Source organism: Crocuta crocuta, unplaced genomic scaffold (assembly GCF_008692635.1).
Source record: "Crocuta crocuta isolate KB4526 unplaced genomic scaffold, BGI_CrCroc_1.0 scaffold7, whole genome shotgun sequence".
NCBI lineage: Eukaryota > Metazoa > Chordata > Mammalia > Carnivora > Hyaenidae > Crocuta > Crocuta crocuta.
In genome coordinates, this window is record NW_027531904.1 from 9,953,969 (window position 1) to 9,974,044 (window position 20,076).

At 54.1% G+C, this 20,076-nt stretch overlaps 1 protein-coding gene across 1 annotated transcript in view; it reads right to left on the reverse strand.

Annotated features, from left to right (window-relative positions):
• The window catches only part of IL16 (interleukin 16), a 70,637-nt gene that overhangs the window by 11,186 nt on the left and 39,375 nt on the right, over positions 1–20,076 (reverse strand). Inside the window, 9 exon segments of the mRNA XM_077774294.1 lie at positions 323–465; positions 818–822; positions 3,378–3,871; positions 5,832–5,919; positions 8,878–9,010; positions 11,295–11,408; positions 11,410–11,633; positions 12,089–12,162; positions 18,897–19,011. Coding sequence (XP_077630420.1) covers positions 323–465; positions 818–822; positions 3,378–3,871; positions 5,832–5,919; positions 8,878–9,010; positions 11,295–11,408; positions 11,410–11,633; positions 12,089–12,162; positions 18,897–19,011 — 1,390 coding nt within the window.

Here is a 20,076-nt window from a genome sequence, read left to right on the forward strand (position 1 = left end):
GCCTCCGTCCCTCCCTCCGTCCAGCACCCGGCACGGAGCCTCAGGAAGCCGGCACTCGGCACACGTTAGGAATCCACACCTAACCCGGCCACGCGTGAGCGCGCAGCTCAGAGAAGCAGACGGCTCCCGGGGGCACAGCCGGGCGTCCATGCTGGCCTCCCTGACCCCCAGTCCTGCGCCCTCTGGAGCAGCCACAGGCCACACGGGTTCAGCCANTCGGGTCAGAGCCCTCCAACCTTAGTCCAGACCCACACCCCTACCTCATTCCCCAGACCTTTTCTCGAAAGGCCCTTCCTTCCAGAAGACGGAAATGAGAGCCTACCTGGGCCGCCGCCTCTGCTCGCCCGCTCGGCCTCCGGGGGGGGCGCCGTCTGCGGGTCCGCCGGGGGCCCCGGGCAGCAGGCAAGGGCGCGGGGGGCTCTCCCTGTCGTGTCTTCCTGCAGTGGCGGCCGGGGCGCCGGCNTCCTGTGGTGTAAACAGGAAGTGAAGCCACGTGGAAACGGTGGCCTCCAGCCGTGAGAATGCAAGGTGCACCCGGGCGGGGCGCCCCCTGAGCTGCTCCCGCCGCGGCTTCCCCGGGGACCCGCGCCCTCGGAGGCCTACGACCAGAGCACAGCCCACCCGCGGAGCAGGAAGCCCCCAGGCCCTGAGTGACGGGGACACGGAGCTGGGGTGCGAAGGCCCCACCACATCTACCCCTGCAGCCGGGTGGGGCCCTGCCCCGGTGGGGAGGGGAGGGCGCAGCCGGCCGCTAGTCTTCAGACACTGAGAGCAAACGGGAGTCAGTGGCCTTCGGTGCCTTCCGCTGGAGGGTGACAGACCCTGGGCACCGGGCCGTCGCTCCCCCCGCGGCACCTGCGCTGGCCGGGCGTCCGCCCAGGCAGATGCAGGTCCCCACTGAGGCTCCCTCATGAAGCAGCCGTGGGACGAGGCGGACAGGGCCCCACGCACCCGGCCACCACCCGCCTGTCCCCACACCACAGCTGAGATGCTTCGGGGCCCAGAGGAAGCAGAGGGGTGACTTCCCAGAGAAGCGCCTTCTGTCCGGCTCTTGAACAGAGAGTGAGAACTGTCCCGGCAGAGAAGCAGGGCGAGAGCTGCTCCCGGGAGCCGGGCGCTGGCGTGAGAGCGAGAGGCGGGAGGAAGGAGGAGACGGGGCGTCAGGGCCGTGCCGCCCCCGCCTCTGTGTCCCCTCAGGCCCACGTCGGGAATGACCGGCTGGCTCTCTGGCTTCCTCCCGAGGGGAAGAAAAAGGGAATGAGTGCATCGTTTGGGACTAAAACAGAAACGGCAAACGTCTGTGGCCCGAGATTAATACCGACGTCGGCAATGACCGTTCTTCGAGAATGTGAGGGAGAACTGAGCTCGGGGAGAGACCAAGCGACTCAGGACTCCGTGCGCTCCTTGAACTAGACCTCTGAAGGAGCAGGCCTTGGCCATGGCATTCAAAGCTCAAAATACTAGGCCGGTGGCCTCTAAGACCCTCGTCACCCAGGAGCCGTGGCAGGTGGCTGGAATTTAACTTCGCTCATTTGGGAGCTCTGCGAGGTGACACTTGTCTGTGTCCAGGAGTTGCTGACACTGTCACAGCCTGACACTCAGGCACCAAGCCCGGGACTCAAAGCAACTTTGCATCTTGGAGCAGACACAGGCCTCCTCTGGTTTTTTCCTGGTACCCTCTGCGCGGGACGTTGTTTTCCTTTGGTCTTAATTATCCCCTGAATTCAGTTCAATTTTACGCAGATCTTTCTCAAGGTCATCTTCCCGAGCACAGTGCTTGGTGGGCGAGGCAGGGGAGACAGGAAGAGAAAAGACAGACTGTGGGCCGACAGGGGAGGAGGTGGATTTTCGGCACAAGAGCTGGTTGGAGCTCATTTCCCAGNACTGTCCAGGGAACTTGGAGACCATCTCTCCCCACCCCCGCCCCCACCCCCAGTGAAAGTGTGTGGCGCTGAGAAGTCATGTCCAAGGGACAGAGCAGAGGGAAGAGAAGAGCAGTGGCCGGCGGTGGTGGCCGAAGCCGCACAGCACGGAAGGCTGCCTGGAGGAAGTGCCCCCTGCCTGCCGTCTCTGCAGAAACCCCACTTGTTTCTGCTCACCCTGGACACCTGCTGCCCCAGGGACACCCCGCCTGGCCAGGAGCCCCAAGGGCCTCCCCGGGAAGCCCTGTGGCCCCGAAGACCTGCCCTGGCAAAGCTGCTCCCCCGTTTCTGAGCCTCCAGGAACAAAGCAAAGAGCCTGGCTTCTCAGCCTCTGTTCCTCATTTGCCTTCTGGACCCCCAGGGAGATGCCACACTTGCTTACAGCCCGGGGCCAGGACCCGCCTGGACAAGCCAGCCCACCGAGTGTTGCTAAGCCGCCACATCCTGCAGCTCCGCGGGGACCGGGACGCGCTTCCTCCTTCAGTCCCTGTCACCCTCGCACTCTGCCCTCCCCTCCGCCCCCGCCCAGCCCGCCGCTCCGGGGTCCTTCCCCTCCCGGAGTCCGGCCAAGGCAGGGATGTAACGGGCAGTGTAGCTAGTGGTCGACCCACTGGCAGTGGGGGCTTGTGCTCGGTCCCCTCTTTTGTGACCGGGACGCTCCCCCCAGGTGGGCTAGGGCTGAGCTGGGCGAAGCACGCGCAGTTCAGACAGTGGCCGGTCGCCCGCCTTCCCCTGCGGGGTGGCGTGGGGCGGCAGAGGAAGGAAACTGAGGTCTGTAACAGACACGGTGAGGGGACAATCACAGCAGTGACTCGCGTGCCTGAGGTCTGGTGCGGCAGCACCCGCGGGGCTCGCAGGGGGGCAGCAGCGGCCCCGATTAAAGCTAAGGAAACTGAGGCTTGCAGAGCTGGGGCTCCCCCCGCCGCACCGACAAGGAAGTGGGCAGGCAAAGCTAGTTGGGAAGGAAGCCGGAGCCAGTTTCTCACCATCACGTGGGTCGCCTCACGCATGGAAGACGCTAACTAGCCCTTGTCCGCTTTGAGCCTAACTCGGGGCAAGTCTCCCAGCGGAAGGGCAGGCCCGAAGAAAGCGTGTGCAGCGGGCCCTGTCTGCCCGGCACGGGTGGCCTTCGGGGATCGGCTGGAGCTCCCATCGTGCGGAGTCTGAAAAGTGACCCCCGGGAGAGCAGCCTTGAACTCCTGTGTATTTGGAAGGGAGCCCGGGAGCCCTGTGGCAGGAACGGGGCTTTGAGTCTGGAACCTTCCGGCCTCGAATCTTCGAGCCGAGCCTCTCGCCTCTGGCGGAGCAGGGAGAGCCCCCTCCCCAGGGCCACCCCTGCTGCTGGTGCCCAGGAAGCACCGTGCAAAAAAATCAAAATAAAAATCCAAACATCAACCACAAAACCAACCGCTCTTTGGCTCTGGAGCTCAAGAGAACACTCAGCCTGTCAGACACAGCTCTTACCTGGCCACCCGCGGGCAAAGTGTGCCCTGAAGGGCACAGGGAGCTCTGTCTCTCTTCCAGACTCTTCTGAGGGTCACTGTCACTTTTAAAGTATTTTCTGGGCGGAGGCTTGGGCTTGGAGGTCGTGGGTTTTCTCACCAAAATCTCGAAGGATTTCTTCAGTCTCAGCGGCCGGTGGCTGTCCGGCAACCCAGGGAGGGGCGGGCTCTCCTGGGGTGGCCGGGAGGGACCCACGGGAGGCGCCCCCTGCTCCTGCGCGGGGGACAGGCTGGGGCCGTGCGCCTGGACTTCCAGGTCGGAAGGCGGTGGCTGCTCGCCGCCACCGCTGACGGGGCTCCCTCCCGGGGACGCGGACATGTAGCTGCTGTCGCTGCTGGAGCGGATCATGACCTTCTGAGCCCTGCGATGTGGAGGTGCTGAGTTCTTCTCTCTCTCTTTCTCCAAGGTCGGCCGCCCATGCCAGCTGCTCTCCAGCCTCGGGACGCCTGCAGCAAAAGCACAAGGGAACCCGCACAGCTGGGCTGGGGCGCACACACCCCCGCCCCGGGCTGCACACCGCACCCCGGGCCGTCTGCTTCTCAGCTGAGGTCACCTGGGGTTTGGAGCCCGGCCATCTCGGGTTGTCCCAGAAAAGCTGTAGGAATCCAGCTTGGGAAAATCACTCAACCTGGGTCTCCATGTGATGGGCATGGAGCTGTGTCCCCAACTTGCAAGAAGGGCTTGCTGTCCCCCTGTGAGAAGTGCTGGTGGCACATGCCTGCCACCGTCCACCTCTCTGGGGACTGTCAACAGGAGCCGCCTCCCCCAAGGGGAGCTCATGGCCAGCGACTGATGGAGATGGGCTGTGAAAGAGCGCCCATGTCTGCCAAGCCGGACAATTCCAACGTGTCTTTTAGCTCCAGAATATTCCAGGGCTTGGCTGAAGCTTGCATCTCAGCTCACCTCCTCCCCCCTGCCCAGCCCTCTTCTCTCCTCTCCTCCCCAGGCTCTGATCCCTCGGACCCTCCGAGGTAGCATCCTGCGTGCAAAACACCATCTCAGAGTTGGCTTCCTGGGGGACCCAACGAGCAACACTCCATTGTTTCACCTGTGAAACGGGGATAATAATTCCAGGCTCACCGAGCTTGTTTGGGGGCTCAATGTCAAAGAGAACACCTGTGAGTGTGCATTGAGCCTTGTACCAAAAGGTTATCATTTCTTCCAGCTGAGGAAGAATCAATACCTTTATGACTTTCTAGACAGTTTCATAGCCATAGTCTCCTTTCTCTTCCCTCCATCCTGGCCCTTCTTCCAGAGCCAGCCCTGCACACACACCCGTTCTCGGCACCGGGACCGTCCGCACAACCCTGAGAGGCCCTTTTCTGTAGCAGCAAACTGCCCCCAGTGTTCCTTTTCTAGAATCAGAGCTCAAAGGAGTGGGAGCAGACTGAGACTCAGCCTCTTGCTCAAATTCCAGCTCATTCTGGAAGGCCAGGAGAGTGAGGAGAGACCCATGGAAGAGAATCCTAGACCTTAGGAGAACACTAAGGTCAGCCAAGCTCACAGTTTGAATCCTTGTTAAAGAAAGAGATTTCTTTGGCCTTTTCCTGGCCATAAAATAATGCATCCTCATTAGAAAGAACTCAGCCCCCAAAAGAAAGACATGAAAGTAAAGAGCCACCCGCTGTCCTATCCGCTGGAGAAAACCACTGTCCAAACACATGTGAGTTTCTCTGTTATATTTTCCCGAGCATAAATGCTGCGTGGGTGAAGACGGTAGAAGATTTTCAGACAGTGTGGCCTCCTTGTCAATATTGGCCCATGGTTCTGTCACATGCTCCGTGATGACGTGGCCATCGTCCCCCAGCTGAGCACTGAGGCAGCTAGTGCCCAGGGACTGAAGCCAGTCAGCTGGTCCCCGTCCAGATGCTCTGTGCACCACACAATGTGATTTGGGGTAAAAGAACCTCTCAGGGCTCCACTTTTTCCTTAGGAATGTGCCTTAAAATTATATGTAAAGATCTGGTAAAATAATGCATGAATTAGTTCCAGTGTCTGACGTGACAAGACCTTAATAAAGGTTAGGTATTATATTATTAGATTTTTTTCTAAAGAGTCTATTATTATGAACTTGGGGTTGAAAACTCAAATGTGTAAAGGGGCAACTGTGCCAAGGGCAGCCTGGCATAACACAACAGGGGGCAGGGGGAACGACAGAGGCCGGGGGAGAGCCTGCCCAGTAGAAAAACACAAATTCAGATGTTTGAACATCGCGTGCCTCCCACACGAAGCAGACACGTGCGCCAAGCTCAGCTGCTGGGCTGCTAGCTTTCAGCCTTTGTCCCCGTAGCGTGCCTGTCAGAGACGATGACGATCACATCACTGAGGTACAAGGCAAGTTAGTGGCTAAACCCTGAGCTGTCTAAGAAGGCAAAGATATTCAAGTCAAAGTTCTGTTTCCCTTACCTTCCAGACTCCACTGATGCCTCTCCTTCCCAAACTTGACATTTTCCACAGCCTGGGCCACAGCCTCTTTGAGTTGCTGTTCCGAGACCTAGAAAATACCGGTCACTTCCTCAAGTAAACAGCAGCAGCGTCTGCATCAGGCTCCGAGTTCTATAGCAGCTCCCAAGCATGGCCCCTGCATGCCAGGGTCTGTCCTCCCAACCCACTCTGCAAATAGCTGACAAAGTGCACTTCTAGAAACACCCTATGGATTCCAGGGTATCCGTGGTTCCCACGTGTATTGTCAGTAAAGTCCAAAGTCTGTCAATAAAGGAGTTTCTGAGGTGGCCACTCTCAACTCTCCAGACCTTCTCTCCGTGGCTTGCTGAAAAACTCCAGGCAAGGTTACCACTTGATAGTTTACCTCTGGGAGCATTCCACTCTTGGCAATGCTGCCATGACATCATCATCACTATCACTATCACCATCATCACCGTCACCACCATCACCACCATCACCACCATCATCATCATCATCACCATCATCATCACTATCACTATCACCATCATCACTGTCACCACCATCACCATCATCACCACCATCATCATCATCATCACCATCACCATCACCACCATCACCATCATCACCATCATCATCACTATCATCACCATCATCATCACTATCATCACCATCACCACCATCATCACCACCATCATCACCATCATCATCATCATCACCATCACCATCATCACCACCATCATCATCATCATCACCATCATCATCATCATCACCATCATCACCATCACCATCATCATCACTATCATCACCATCACCATCACTATCATCACCATCATCACCATCATCACCATCATTACCATCATCATCATCATCATCATCACCATCACCACCATCACCACCATCATCACCATCACCACCATCACCACCATTACCACCATCATCATCATCACCATCACCATCACCACCATCACCATCATCACCATCATCATCACCACCATCACCATCACCATCATCACCATCATCATCACTATCATCACCATCATCATCATCATCACCACCATCATCATCATCATCACCATCATCATCACTATCATCACCATCATCATCACTATCATCACCATCATCATCACTATCATCACCATCATTACCATCATCATCATCATCACCATCACCATCATCACTATCATCACCATCATCATCACTATCATCACCATCACCATCATCACTACCATCATCATCATCATCACCATCACCATCATCACCATCATCACCATTACCATCACCATCATCACCATCCCCATTATCATAACCATCATCACCATCATCAGTCACCATCATCATCATCATCACCATCACAATCACCATCATCACCATCACCATCATCATTACTATCATCACCATCATCATCACCATCATCACCATCATCACCGTGATCATCACCATCATCACTATCATCACCATCATCATCACCATCATCACCATCATCACCGTGATCATCACCATCCCCATTATCATCTCCATCATCACCATCACCATCATCACCATCATCACCATCACCACCATCATCACCATTATCATCGTTGTCATTGTCATCATGATCACCATCACCATGTTGCTGTATCAGGTCACTAATCTACCTTAGAGTAATAGTTAAGAATATAATTTTTTTTAATGTTTTTTATTTATTTCTAGGAGAGAGAGAGAGACAGCGTGAGCAGGGGAGGGTCAGAGAGAGAGGGAGTCACAGACTCCGAAACAGGCTCCAGGCTCTGAGCTGGCAGTAAGCACAGAGCCCGACGCAGGGCTCGAACCCACGAACCGCGAGATCATGACCTAAGCGAAAGTCGGACGCTTAACCGACTAAGCCACCCAGGCGTCCCAAGAATATAATTTTTGAAGTCACACAGACTTGTTTAATTCTAGTTCCCCCACTTTCTAGCTGTGCACTCTTAGACAAGTTACTTAACCTTCCAAGCCTCAATTTCTTCTTCTGTAAAGTAACAATAATATAACCTACTTCCCAGTGAAGTCAGAGGGATTTTAGATAATATACCATTTGGGTGACACCTGGCTGGCTCAGTCGGTTAAGCGTCCAACTTTGGCTCAGGTCATGATCTCACCATTCCCAAGTTCAAGCCCTGCATCGGGCTCTGTGCTGACGGCTCAGAGCCTGGAGCCTGCTTTGGATTCTGTGTCTCCCTCTCTGTCTACCCCTCCCCCGCTCACACTCTGTCTCTCTCTCCCTCTCTCAAAAATAAACATGAAAACTTTTAAAAGTAATAATAAAATAAAATCTTAACATATTACATGAATAGCCACAGACCCTCCCCTAGCTCCTCATCCCCCACAGAATACCATGCAAACCCCTAAGCATCCCGTGTGACTCCGATGCCATGCCGACCTGATCCTTAGCCTCTGCACCCAGCACCCACACCCCAGCCCCATGCCCCTTCCGTGGAAGTCCCTTCTTGACTCTGTAGCTTTGAACTTTTTGTCCCACTTCATGGCATGGCCTTCCTCAAATCCTTTGCCTGGAGAAAACCAAATTCTGGTAACTCTTGCTTTATACAAACTTCCTTTCTGTATCCCTCTATTCCCAGAATACCTACCGCTTTGTATTGTGATTATTCATAGGTCGTTGTCTCTAGCAAGACCCTGAGCTTCCAGAAGGCAAGACTGTGTACTATGAACTTGTTCATCTCTGTGTGCTCGGTGCATAGCTCCAGACAGTCACGTAGTGAGTGGGTCCCTATTAGATGCACGGATGAATTGATACCTGGCATCCACTTGCAGGGATGCTGGGTCTATATTTTCCTGCCCTAGAGCTTGTCACCAGCTGTAAGAGCTTCCCTAAGCTGATGCCAATTGCCTCCGGTATCTAAGAGTTGGCCCATGGACCCCTGCTGCAGACACTTGTTATTATACCTGGAACAGGTTCTTGGAAATTCAAGTCCAAACCCAGAGAGCATCACCTGTGTTTATCCATTTCTTGTCACAAGTATGGAAAGAGGGAGCCTGGGTGGGAGAAGACGTCTCCGTGAGGTGTTACCTGTGGGTCTGGATGCCGGCTGACGATGATGGGGACGGGTCCAGGACTGCAGTGACTCAGGATGGCGTAGACTTCGTTGAGCGTCAGGCAGTGCACGGGGGAGTCATTGATTTCCACGATCTCGTCGCCACAGCTGGGAAAGCACACACAGGAAGCCGTCAGTGAGCTATCCAACATGGCGTTCGGATGCTCCCTTCCCTGACGTCCCACTCAGGGACTTAGGTCTCTGGTGACACCTAAAACTTACCCCAATAAACAGAGCTCCCCAGCCACCCGACTGACATTCAGAGCGGGACAGACCAAAGCAGTGCACGCCCACTCCTCGCTGCACGACCACAGCGTGGGGGACATTTCCTACCTGTTTCATGGGTCAGTGTGAACAAAAGTCGGTCTGAACTTTCCTCCTCATTTTCCCCACTAAACTATGTCTAACTGAGATGGAGGGTGTAGGTTAACCAACTTAAGCGATTAACCGATTAACTGTGATATAACCAATCACTCCTCTCTTTGAGCCTCAGTGTTCCCATCTGTAGAATGGCTAGGAGGAAAGACAGATGCTTTGTGCTAACAGGTGAGGAAGATATAACTGGGCTGAGAGCAGTTGAAGCCCTTGCAAAAAGAAGGAAGGAGAGAAAGCATGGAGTTCATTCTTGTTGGAAGACGGGGAGCGAGTTTCAGAAAATTTAGATTTGTTCTGTTACATAACCAGAAAAGAAAAAGTGAGGTAGAAAAGATAGGGATGTAACCATACATGGAGGATCTGTGCAATCCAACCCCCATCAGAGCTGGGGAAACCAAGGCACAGAGGGTGAAGTAATCTCAATAAGACCTAGCTTACAGTAAAAAAAAAAAAAAAAAGGCTATTTCTGGAAATGGCCAATTAGTAAATGTTTTAGGCTTTGCAGTCCGTGCTGTCTCTGTCACAACGACTCAGCTCTGATGTTGTAGCATAGAAACAGCAGCCGTAGACAATGTGTCAGCAGATGAGTGTGGCTATGTTCCAATAAAACTTTATTTAAAAAACAAAAACCAAGCAGGTAGTAGGCCCCAGTTTGCTGACCACTGGCCTGGCGGGTTATTAGCACAGCGGGAATCAGAACAGTCTCTGGGACTGAGCTCACTGTCGCCCCCACCGTGGTCTGCTGTCTCCCACCACAGCCCTGCAGAGCCGGTCCCCCTTCACCTTTGCTAAGGAAGTTCACATTTTCATTGATGTAACTGAAGACCAGAGCCACATCGCACCAGGTGCCAAGGAAAGCAGAAGCTTCCGGAACAATCCCTACCCAGCTGCAGGTCTAGGAGGGGGGGGACTCTGTCTGGAGGAATTAGAGCTAAGGCCGCTGCTGTGACTCTGCAGTTACGTCCCAGGTGACAACACGGCAGCCAGCAAATCGGCTGTCACCCTCCTGCACGTGACAACAGCAAATCCACCCGGAATCTAAGGCACCATCAAGACACCGTCCTGGGCAGGCGTGACCCTTACACAGCCTCCAGTTATAGGAAGACCTTCAAAACCATGACAAAACTCTTCTGAGTTGGCAGGACTCGAACCCAGTGAGAGAAGGAATATGCAAAGATGTGCTGGGAGAAAAATACCCGAACTGCAAATATCGTAACAGGTTAAACTGGGGTAAATGGCACCGAACCCAGCTCACTTACTGGAGAGGACATTCAGATTCGGCTTCTCTTAGAAGTTCTCTGCAGAGACTTATGTCTGGAGTGCTACACGTATTTGGTTTATACCATCAAGAAACTGAGTTGACGCTACCGATTTGCTTCGTAAGTAGGCATCTTTACCCATACGGGGTACGCAGGCAAACCCCACTGGGGCCCCTGTTTCCGTCACCATAAATCCTGTGCTGGTTAGGCCTGGATTAAAGCGTGTTCACTCCCTGTTTTCCGTTTTAGACTGGCATTGCCTGAGATAATGCCTCTTCTTTTCTTCTTCTATTTTTTTTTTTAATTTAAGGACAGAGCCAGGAGGAGAGACAGAGAAGGAGGGAGAGAGAATTCCAAGCAGGCTCCACGCTGTCAGCACAGCGCCCCACATGGGGCTCCATCTCGCCAGCCGTGAGACCACGACCTGAGCTGAAATCAAGAGTCGGACGCTTCACCAGCCCAGCCCCCCAGGCGCCTCAACAATTCCTCCTAAACTGCAACGTGCCTGCGCATCCCTGAGCATCCTGTTAGAACGCAGAGTCCGCTGTGGCAGGTCGGGGAGGGGCCCGGGCCTCGCACGGCTGCCACGCGCCGGGGGACCTCGCCGCCACCGGTCCCGGGGCCGAGCTGGGGGCCACGCTTGGGTCATTCGAAGTATCTGTCTCCAAGCTAACCTCCTGGCCTTCTAAGGAATTCCTTCCCTCGGATGTAAATCAGGGTGTTATTTTATCTTTCCAAAAACGGAGATAAGGACATACCGGAGCCGCCCATCCAGATGTGCCACAGACCCCGGGGACAGCGTGTGGACGAAAATGCCGGAGATGCACTGNGCAGGAGGGTGGAGGCGGCGGCGGCAGGGGTGCGGGCCCACCTTTCTGCAGAGACACCTCCACCATGACCCTGTAGGTGGGCTTGGCCGCGCTGGCGGGGGCGGGGGCGGGTGGGGGGCTCTCCAAGCCGAAGGGGCCGCTGTCCTTGGTGGCGCACGTGCTGGAGCTCAGGGAGCGGCACAGCGGGGGCGACAGGTGGCTGCTCAGGCAGTGGGGCGCCGTCAGGCGCGTCCTCACCGTGAGGGTCAGGAGCCCTTTTTTGGCTTGCTGAAAGGAGAGACGTGTGCTGCAGCGCTCAGCAGCTGTGCGCGCGAAGGTGTGTGCGTGTCCGTGTGTGTGTGCGTGTCTGTGTGTGTGCGTGTCCACGTCTACGTGTGCATGACCGTGTGTGTGTGCGTGTCTATGTGTGTGCGTGTCTGTGTGCGTGTCCACGTGTGCATGACTGTGTGTGTCCACGTCTACGTGTGCATGACCGTGTGTGTGTGCGTGTCTGTGTGTGTGCGTGTCCACGTCTACGTGTGCATGACCGTGTGTGTGTGCGTGTCTATGTGTGTGCATGTCTATGTGTGTGCGTGTCTGTGTGCGTGTCCACGTGTGCATGACTGTGTGTGTCCACATCTACGTGTGCACGACCGTGTGTGTGCATGTCCGTGTGTGTGAGTGTCCACGTGTGCATGACTGTGTGGCCTGGGGTCGGCCCTGCACCGACAGCGAGTGGTCACCTTGAACTTCCGCAGAGCATCCTGATGTGTTAGTCCAGCCATCGATTCCCCGTTGAGCTCCAGAATTTCATCCCCTGTTGGGAGAGGGAGGAATCACAGTGGAGAAGCGTGTGGCCCCGGGGGCGGGGGGCGTGTTTGCAGCCGGTGACGAAGCCTTCCTCGCCTGGGACACCCCCAGGCCGGCGGGCAGTAGTGACCCGCCTTCTGAGGCCCACCCTGCGTCCCGGGCTGAGATCCAAGCTCCTGGGCTGACACACAGGCCTGGCCTGACCTGTCCGGCCCGCCCCCTCCTCCTTGACCCTCACGCCAGGGGCTCCCACGGCTCATTTCCTGACGCCACCCCGCCTGCCTGTCTCGCAGTGTCGTCTGCGACCAGGGCTCCCCAGCCGCGTCCACCGCTAGCCGTCACAGCTCGGCCCCGTGGGTGGGTGGTGACCAGTGACCCGGGGAAGACACCCCCTCCCGGCGGACGGCTCCCAGGCCAGGGGATTTATCTAATTACATGGTGTGTCCCCAGGGCCAGTTCTGGGGAGGAGGAGGGGGACCTGCCCGGTGCTCAGGACACATGAGAAGGAGGTGGTGCTTCCAGAATGCAGCATAGCCCCATTTTGCAGAAGAGGAAAGTGTACCCAGAGCAGTCCCAAGTCACCTGGTGAAGAGAAGTAGGAAGCCGGCGTTTTCCCAGCAAGCTGTTCCCGCACAAATATGCCTAATAGACCCATTTTTTTCTGTATCCAGAAATCCATCATTGTGGGGATGGAAAACCAATGTCTCCAGTTCGTTAAATGTGCTCAGCACACAAACATGGAGCATTTGCTCTGCGTTCAGCGCTGCGTGTCGGGCACAAGCACTGTCCTTCACGCAGACGTGCGGTCTGGTCCTTAGCAGGCGCGCCCGCTGCCACCTAACTGTGGTCTCCATGCAGACAATCCACCCCTCTTCTCCGGCCGTTTGAAAGATGGTTCTGCCTTTGTCTCTGATAGCCTGAAGTTCCACTGTGATGCCCTGGGTGCTTCCCCACCCTGAAATGCCATGCCTTAAAATGATTCTGGAACATTCTTGGCCCCTATCTCATTGCCCTCGGCTTCTTTCTCTCTTTCACACTGTTCTTTCTTTCTAGAATGCATCCTTCTTTGGGCCTCTCTCCCAACCCTCCATGTTTCTCTAACGCTCCCCTGTTCTTCTCCACGGCTCCGCGCAGACCGATAGATAACTCCCGGCTCCCGACTCCCCTCACGGCTGCGCTGTGTCTGCTGTTGACACGTCCACTGAGTTAATGATTTCAATCACATGCCTTTGGTACAAGTTATTTTTTTCGCCATGTTCTGTTCTTCTCTTGTTGTTCATATGCCCTCTTTTACCTTTTCAAAGATCTCTTTTTAAACACAGTAATTCTAAACAAATACAAAACTTCTAATGCAAAGCAATGCATGTGCCCCCAGGTTTCTTTACAGCATTATCTATAAGAGCCAAAGTGTGGAAACAGCCCAAGTGTCCATTGGTAGACGAATGGATAAAGAAGACGTGTATATATATGCACACAATGGAATACTACTCAGCCATTAAAAAAAAAAAAAAATGAGGGGCGCCTGGGGGGCTTAGTCGGTTAAGCGTCCGACTTTCGCTTAGGTCATGATCTCGCGGTTCGTGGGTTCGAGCCCCGCGTCGGGCTCTGTGCTGACTGCCAGCTCAGAGCCTGGAGCCTGTTTCAGTCTGTGACTCCCTCTCTCTCTGACCCTCCCCTGCTCACGCTGTCTCTCTCTCTCTCTCTCCTAGAAATAAATAAAACATTAAAAAAAAAAAAAAATGAAGGCTTGCCATTTGCAACGACCTGGGTGGAGCTAGGGTGTATAATATGCTACATGAAATAAATCAATCGGAGAAAGACGGATACAAAACCATGTGATTTTGCTCATATGTGGAAATTCAGAAACATAACAAACAAATAACGAAAAGAGAGACGAGCCAAGCAACAGACTCATAACTACAGAGAACACACTGGTGTCACCAGAAGGGAGGTGGGGGGCGGGGGAACTAGGTGATGGGCGTTAAGGGGGGCACGTGTCGGGACGAGCACAGGGTGATGTGTGGAAGTGCTGAATCACTACATTGCACACCTGAAACTAATATAAGACTGTATGTTACGTGCACTGAAATTAAAATAAAAACAATTAAAAATTGCATAACAAAAAAAGTCATTCTACAGTGTCTTTTAGATTGCTGTGTGATGTTGGGGTTTTGAGGGCTACTACTCGGGTCCGTCATTCCTGCCAACTCCCATTAACAAGGGACATTTCCTGATGTCCTGTGTGGTCTTGGTGTCGAACTCGTTTTTCTGGGGGGCCAGCTTTTCTCTGGGATTTCCCCGCACCCCAAGCTGCTGAGCAACAGCGGTCCATTACCTCCAGGAGGCAACCCAGGGCTTCCACGGCTTCCGGACAAGTGTTAACGTTAGGTTCTCAGCTTGGGGCGTCCTGCACACGGTAGAGGCTATCAGTGTGGCCACAACACTCCCACGTGACACAAGTCCTTCCTTTCCTGTGGGAGACGTCTTTTCCTCCCACCCAAGAGCCACGGGCACTGCTAGGTTCCCTCACTGCTTCCCTGAGCCTGGTGGCCTTTCACAAGGGCAGCTCGTGAGGCTTCACATGGACCCACGGCCATGTCTCCTGTCCCGTGTGGGCAGCAAATCCGGGTCCCTGGCCCTTCAGCCCTTTGGGCACCAATTCCACGGGCCATCACATCATCAACTCCTAAGACTTGGATTTAAAGTTTAGATGTGCCCCATTATCCAACATGTCTACATGTCGAAAATCAAGGGCGGAAGTGGGCTGGGGAGAGGATTCAAGTCAGTGTCATCTGTGAAGTTGCCAGAATTAGACCAAAAATGGAAGAATCAGTCTTCATACTTAGGAGAGTCCAAGCTGTGTGGAAACAGACAAGTTTTATAAGTAACTAAAATATAACAATTATGTCAGAAGGAAGACTATACAAAGAACATATTTCAGAAATGATCGTTCTTTTTCTCCCCCATCCCATGGACAAGAGATTGAGTGATTGATTACAAAGGGTGGAGCCTAAGTGTGCCATTAAATGCCTTCCTCTGCTTACTTGTTTAACTGAAGCACAGCTGACACATAACGTTGGTTTTAGGTGTGCAACATAATGATTTGACAATTATATACATTACGAAATGCTCACCAGGATGAGTGGACCCACCCACTGTCAGCACCCAAGGTTGTTACAATTCTGATTCCATTCCGTCTGCTGTGCTTTTCATCCCCACGACTTCTTTCTTTTGTAACCGGACGTTTGCACCTCTTCAACCCATCACCTACTCCACCTGTCTCCCTCGCCGCCAGTTTGTTCTCTGTGTTTACGAGTCGGTCTCTATTTTTGTTGCTCTTGTGAATCATGTGGTATTTTTGTCCGACTTCTTTCACTTAGCACCATACCCTCTAGATGCATCCGTGTTGTCACAAGTGGCAAGATTTCATTCTTTTCGTGCCTGAGTAATAGTCCATTGTATACACACACCACACCTTCTTCATCCATCCATCCATCTATCCATGGACACTTGAGTTGCTTCCATAACTTGGCTATTGTAAATAATGCTCCCATATACAGGGGGCTTCTACCTCTTTGAATCAGTGTTTCCATTTTCGTTGCATAAATACCCAGAAGTTGAATTGCTGGGTCACATGGTACATCTATTTTTAGTTTTTTGAGGAAACTCCACACTGTTTACCACAGTGGCTGCACCAGTTCACATTCCCACCCACTGGGCACGAGGATTCCTTTCTCTCCGCATCCTCGCCAACACCCGTTTCTCGAGAAACGGCCATTCTCAGCGACACGAAGGGCTGAGCTTCCCTTGCGAGCCCCAGCAGAACTACTCTTTGGATAGTCCTGTTCCTTACGGGGCCATAGCGGGTGGAAAGCGATTAAACTCAGTGTTGCCAAATAAATCTTACACAATCGTTTCTTTCGCAAGCAGATTACAAATAAAACCTCATTAGCTTCGATCTGTGCTCCAGACTTTTGATGCAGCTGGATGTACCTACCCACCTCCAAGGGCAGATTCTAGAACTTCACTGTGAAAGAGTTACAAACGGTTATTTTGTTAATCATTAGAGCCTGGAATCAAGGACTAGCTGAACGTCTTTCCCACTGAATTTTTATGATTGGTATTAATGAAGGGGGGGAATGAAGCTGGACAGGGCAGGCTTGTATTCCGGAAAGAAAACAGAATACAATACGCTTTTTCTCGCCACCTCAACTCAACTCCCTCACCTTTTATTTAAGTAAAGAGAAGTACAAAAGATGACCAAACAAAATATGGTACATTCTCAATATTCTGACTCCCCGTTTCTCCCTTAATCTCATTGATCCCTTTTCTTTCCCTGCCTCTTGATTCAGCTTTTCCCCTAGAAGCTGCCTCCCTCCTACTGTCTTCCCCTCCTTCATCAACCCTATAACGCAAGTATTTTCCAAGTGGCTGCAGCCCCCAGTCTACACTCAGCCCTATTCGCTCCCTGAGCTGAAGACGGTGACATCTCCTGCTGGAAGCGCCCCCTGGTGGCTGCTCGGAGCCAAGCATCTTCCTTGGCCTTTTCGTCTGGTACCTAGTCCTTCTCCAGGTAAGTTTACAAAGACCGGAGCATTTTCTCAGACCCAGAGAGGCTGAGTCATCTGCACCTGCCCCCTCCCGGGAAGACGGGCTCAGGGCAGACCCTGAAGAGCCGGAGCCTGGCCCGCAGGACAGTCTCTCAGAGGGTCTGACGGCCCCGGGCTGCGGCTGGCCCACTTCATGCTGCTGAACCAAGTCCCAGCCGGTCCCTCCCAAGTTACACAAACCGCCGAAGGCTCCCCACCGCCTCCTCGGTAAAATCCGCACGCACAAGTTCACGTGATGTTGGGGTCGGCAGCCCTTCTCTATGATGGGCCGGATAGTAAATACGGGGAGCTTTGCCGGCCGCGTGCGCCCTGCACAACTTCTCAACACTGCTGTCGTGAACGCAAGAGCAGCCTCACACAATGGGCGAGTGAATGAGCCACACGCCTGGCTCCGTCCTCATAACACTTCCTCGTGGAGCCCGAAATGCGAGTTTCATTCAGTTTTCTCCCGCCACGAAAGACCTGCACATTCCTTTGACTTTTTTCAGCCATTTAGAAATACAAGATCCAGCAATTACGCTATTAGGTATTCTCCCAGAAGGTACAAAAATACAGATTCGAAAGGGCACATGAACCCCAATGCTCATAGCAGATTTATTAACAATAGCCAAATTATGGAGAGAGCCCAAGTGTCCACCAAATGATGAATGGAGAAAGCTGTGGTATATGTATATATACAATGGAATATTACTCCATCATCAAAAAGACTGAAATCCTGCCATTTGCAATGATGTGGATGCAGCTACAGAGGAGTATTATGCCAAGAGAAACCAATCAGTCAGAGAAAGACAAATACCATTTGATTTCACTCATATGTGGGATTTAAGATACAAACCAAATGAAAATATGGGAAGGGGGGATAAAGAGAAAAGGGGGAAACAAACCATAAGAGACTCTTTTTTTTTAATTTTTAATGTTTATTTTTGAGACAGAGACAGAGCATGAGCAGGGGAGGGGCAGAGAGAGAGGGAGACACAGAATCTGAAGCAGCTCCAGGCTCTGAGCTGCCAGCACAGAGCCCGACGCGGGGCTTGAACCCACGAACCGCGAGATCATAACATGAGCCGAAGTCGGACACTTGACCCACTGAGCCCCCCAGGCGCCCCAAGAGGCTCTTAACGACAGAGAACAAACTGTGGCTGCTGGAGGGGAGGGGTGGGGGGGCATGAGGAGGGCGCTCTGGGAAGAGCCCTGGGTGTCATGTGGAAGGGATGAGCCACTGATTCTACCCCTGAAGCCAACACCACACTGTATGTTAACTTAGCAGAATTTAAATTTAAAAAAAAAAAGAAAAGAAACGCGAGAACCAGTGTCTATCAGTGAGTGTGAAAATGGGCAGCGGGCCGAATGCCCCAGGGTTTACTAACCCTTCTCTAGGCCGGTTGGGTTCTTAAAGGTGGATAGGCTCCCCGCGGCTGACAGAATGTCCTGAACGGGGGGTGGGGACGCCGTGAGGTCATCTGTCTTCAGCAGCCCTGTGCCCCCCGGTGTCTGGCCTGCGGGGCCTCCCGCTGCTCCGCAGCCCCTGAATTTCGCCCCTAGTTGAAATTTGGGAGCATCCCCGGGCCAAGCCTGTTGTCCAGTACTCCAAATGACTTCGGGGAGCGTTTGGGGGGGGGGGAGAAAGCCCTGGGACCCCGGGACGAGACCAGAAGGGCCCTCAGGATGGCCAGGGGCTTCTCCCGGACGGGAGAGCGGGCGGACCGTGAGCTCTTCAAAGGAGGGATCACATCTGATCGTTCTCTCGGTTCCTGGAGCGAGAAGACAGCGGCTTACAGGGCACGCTGATCAGGCGCATTAGAAGCACAGGGCCCGCCTCCCGGTGATGGCGGGTCCGGGAGGGCAGGAAGGAAGGAAGATGGTGGTGGGGACACCGGCCACGGAGAGGGGCCCTTGGAAAGGAAGGGGCACCCCGATCTTCTGTCCCAGGCTGGCTACAGGGCCTGGGCCGTGTGCAGACACACCCAGCCCGGTGCCAGCCACGACGGAGCCCTCGGGGACATGTGCCGCGGTCCCCAGAACACACGCAGGCCGGCTTCTGATGGCTAAAGGAACGTTTTGCATCGCACTGTCTCCTACAAGCTAGTGACTGAGTCCTCAGACATCACCCAGCGAGGGACGAGAAACCTACCTTCTTGCAGCCGTCCATCCGCTGCCGCGGCTCCGCCTGCAAAGATGGTTTTGACGTAAATTCCGATGGGGCCGTAGATGCTGTCCCTTCCCCCGACGATGCTGAAGCCCAGGCCCTGGGGGAAAGAAGAGGAGACGATGCGGCGTTAGGAACGTTCCACACTGAGCGCCTGCCCCAACCCTCAACGGAGGACCCGGAGAGGAGAAAGGTGCCCTTGGTCTCCGACGCGTCGGGGCCTCCCAGAGGAACGGGGAAGCCATGACCTCCAGGCCAGACCGCCTGGGGCTCTCCCACGGAGAATGATGTCCCGACACAGAACTCGTGCTGTGGCTGGAGAATCCCAGACGAGACTGAGCCCTGGGTCTGCCCGTCTCGCTGGCAATTCGGGGCACATCATGTCCTGTCTCCCAGCCCCCTGTAAAATGATGCTCATAACCTCACAGGATTGTGTTTGAAAATTCAAAGAGGGGATCCTGGGTGGTTCAGAGGGTTAAGTGTCCAGCTCAGGCCATGAACTCGCCGTTTGTGGGTTCGAGCCCCGCGTCGGGCTCTGTGCTGACAGCTCGGAGTCTGGAGCTGCCTCAAATCCTGTGTCTCCCTCTCTCTCTGCCCCTCCCCTGCTCACACTCTCTCTCGCTCTCTCTCAAAAATAAACATTTTTAAATTGTAAAAAAAAAAAAAAGAAGGAGAAGAAGGAGAAGAAGAAGAAGGAGAAAGGAGCCTGGGAGACACGGTGTCAGTTCGGCCTTTAACTAACAAGCCCCCCGAGCAGGTCCGGGAACTTCCCAGGCCCTCAGTCTCCTCAGCCAGAAAAGGGAGATGACCACAGGGCTGTCTGTCGTGAGGATCCGAGACGTTCCTCGCAAAGCCCTTGGCACAGCACCTGGCGTTTTGGTAGCAGCTTTCTTGCCCGATTTGATTCTGACTCTGACTCAGAGATCCTTCTGGCTGCTTCCTCCTCCTCCTGAACTCCGCTCTGACCCCACTCCTACTTGCCATCCGGGGCGACTCGACCTTCGTCCCGAGCCTGGGCTGTGTGGGTGGACGGTGGGGGAGTTGTCTGGCCTCTGAACCCACCGGCCTGCTCTGCATGCAGGCCTCTTGCACCGAGGAGCCCGCCTGGCTCAGTCCCCGGGCCCCTGCGGTCTGCTCAGCCCGCCCGGTGACACGCGACGTGGAT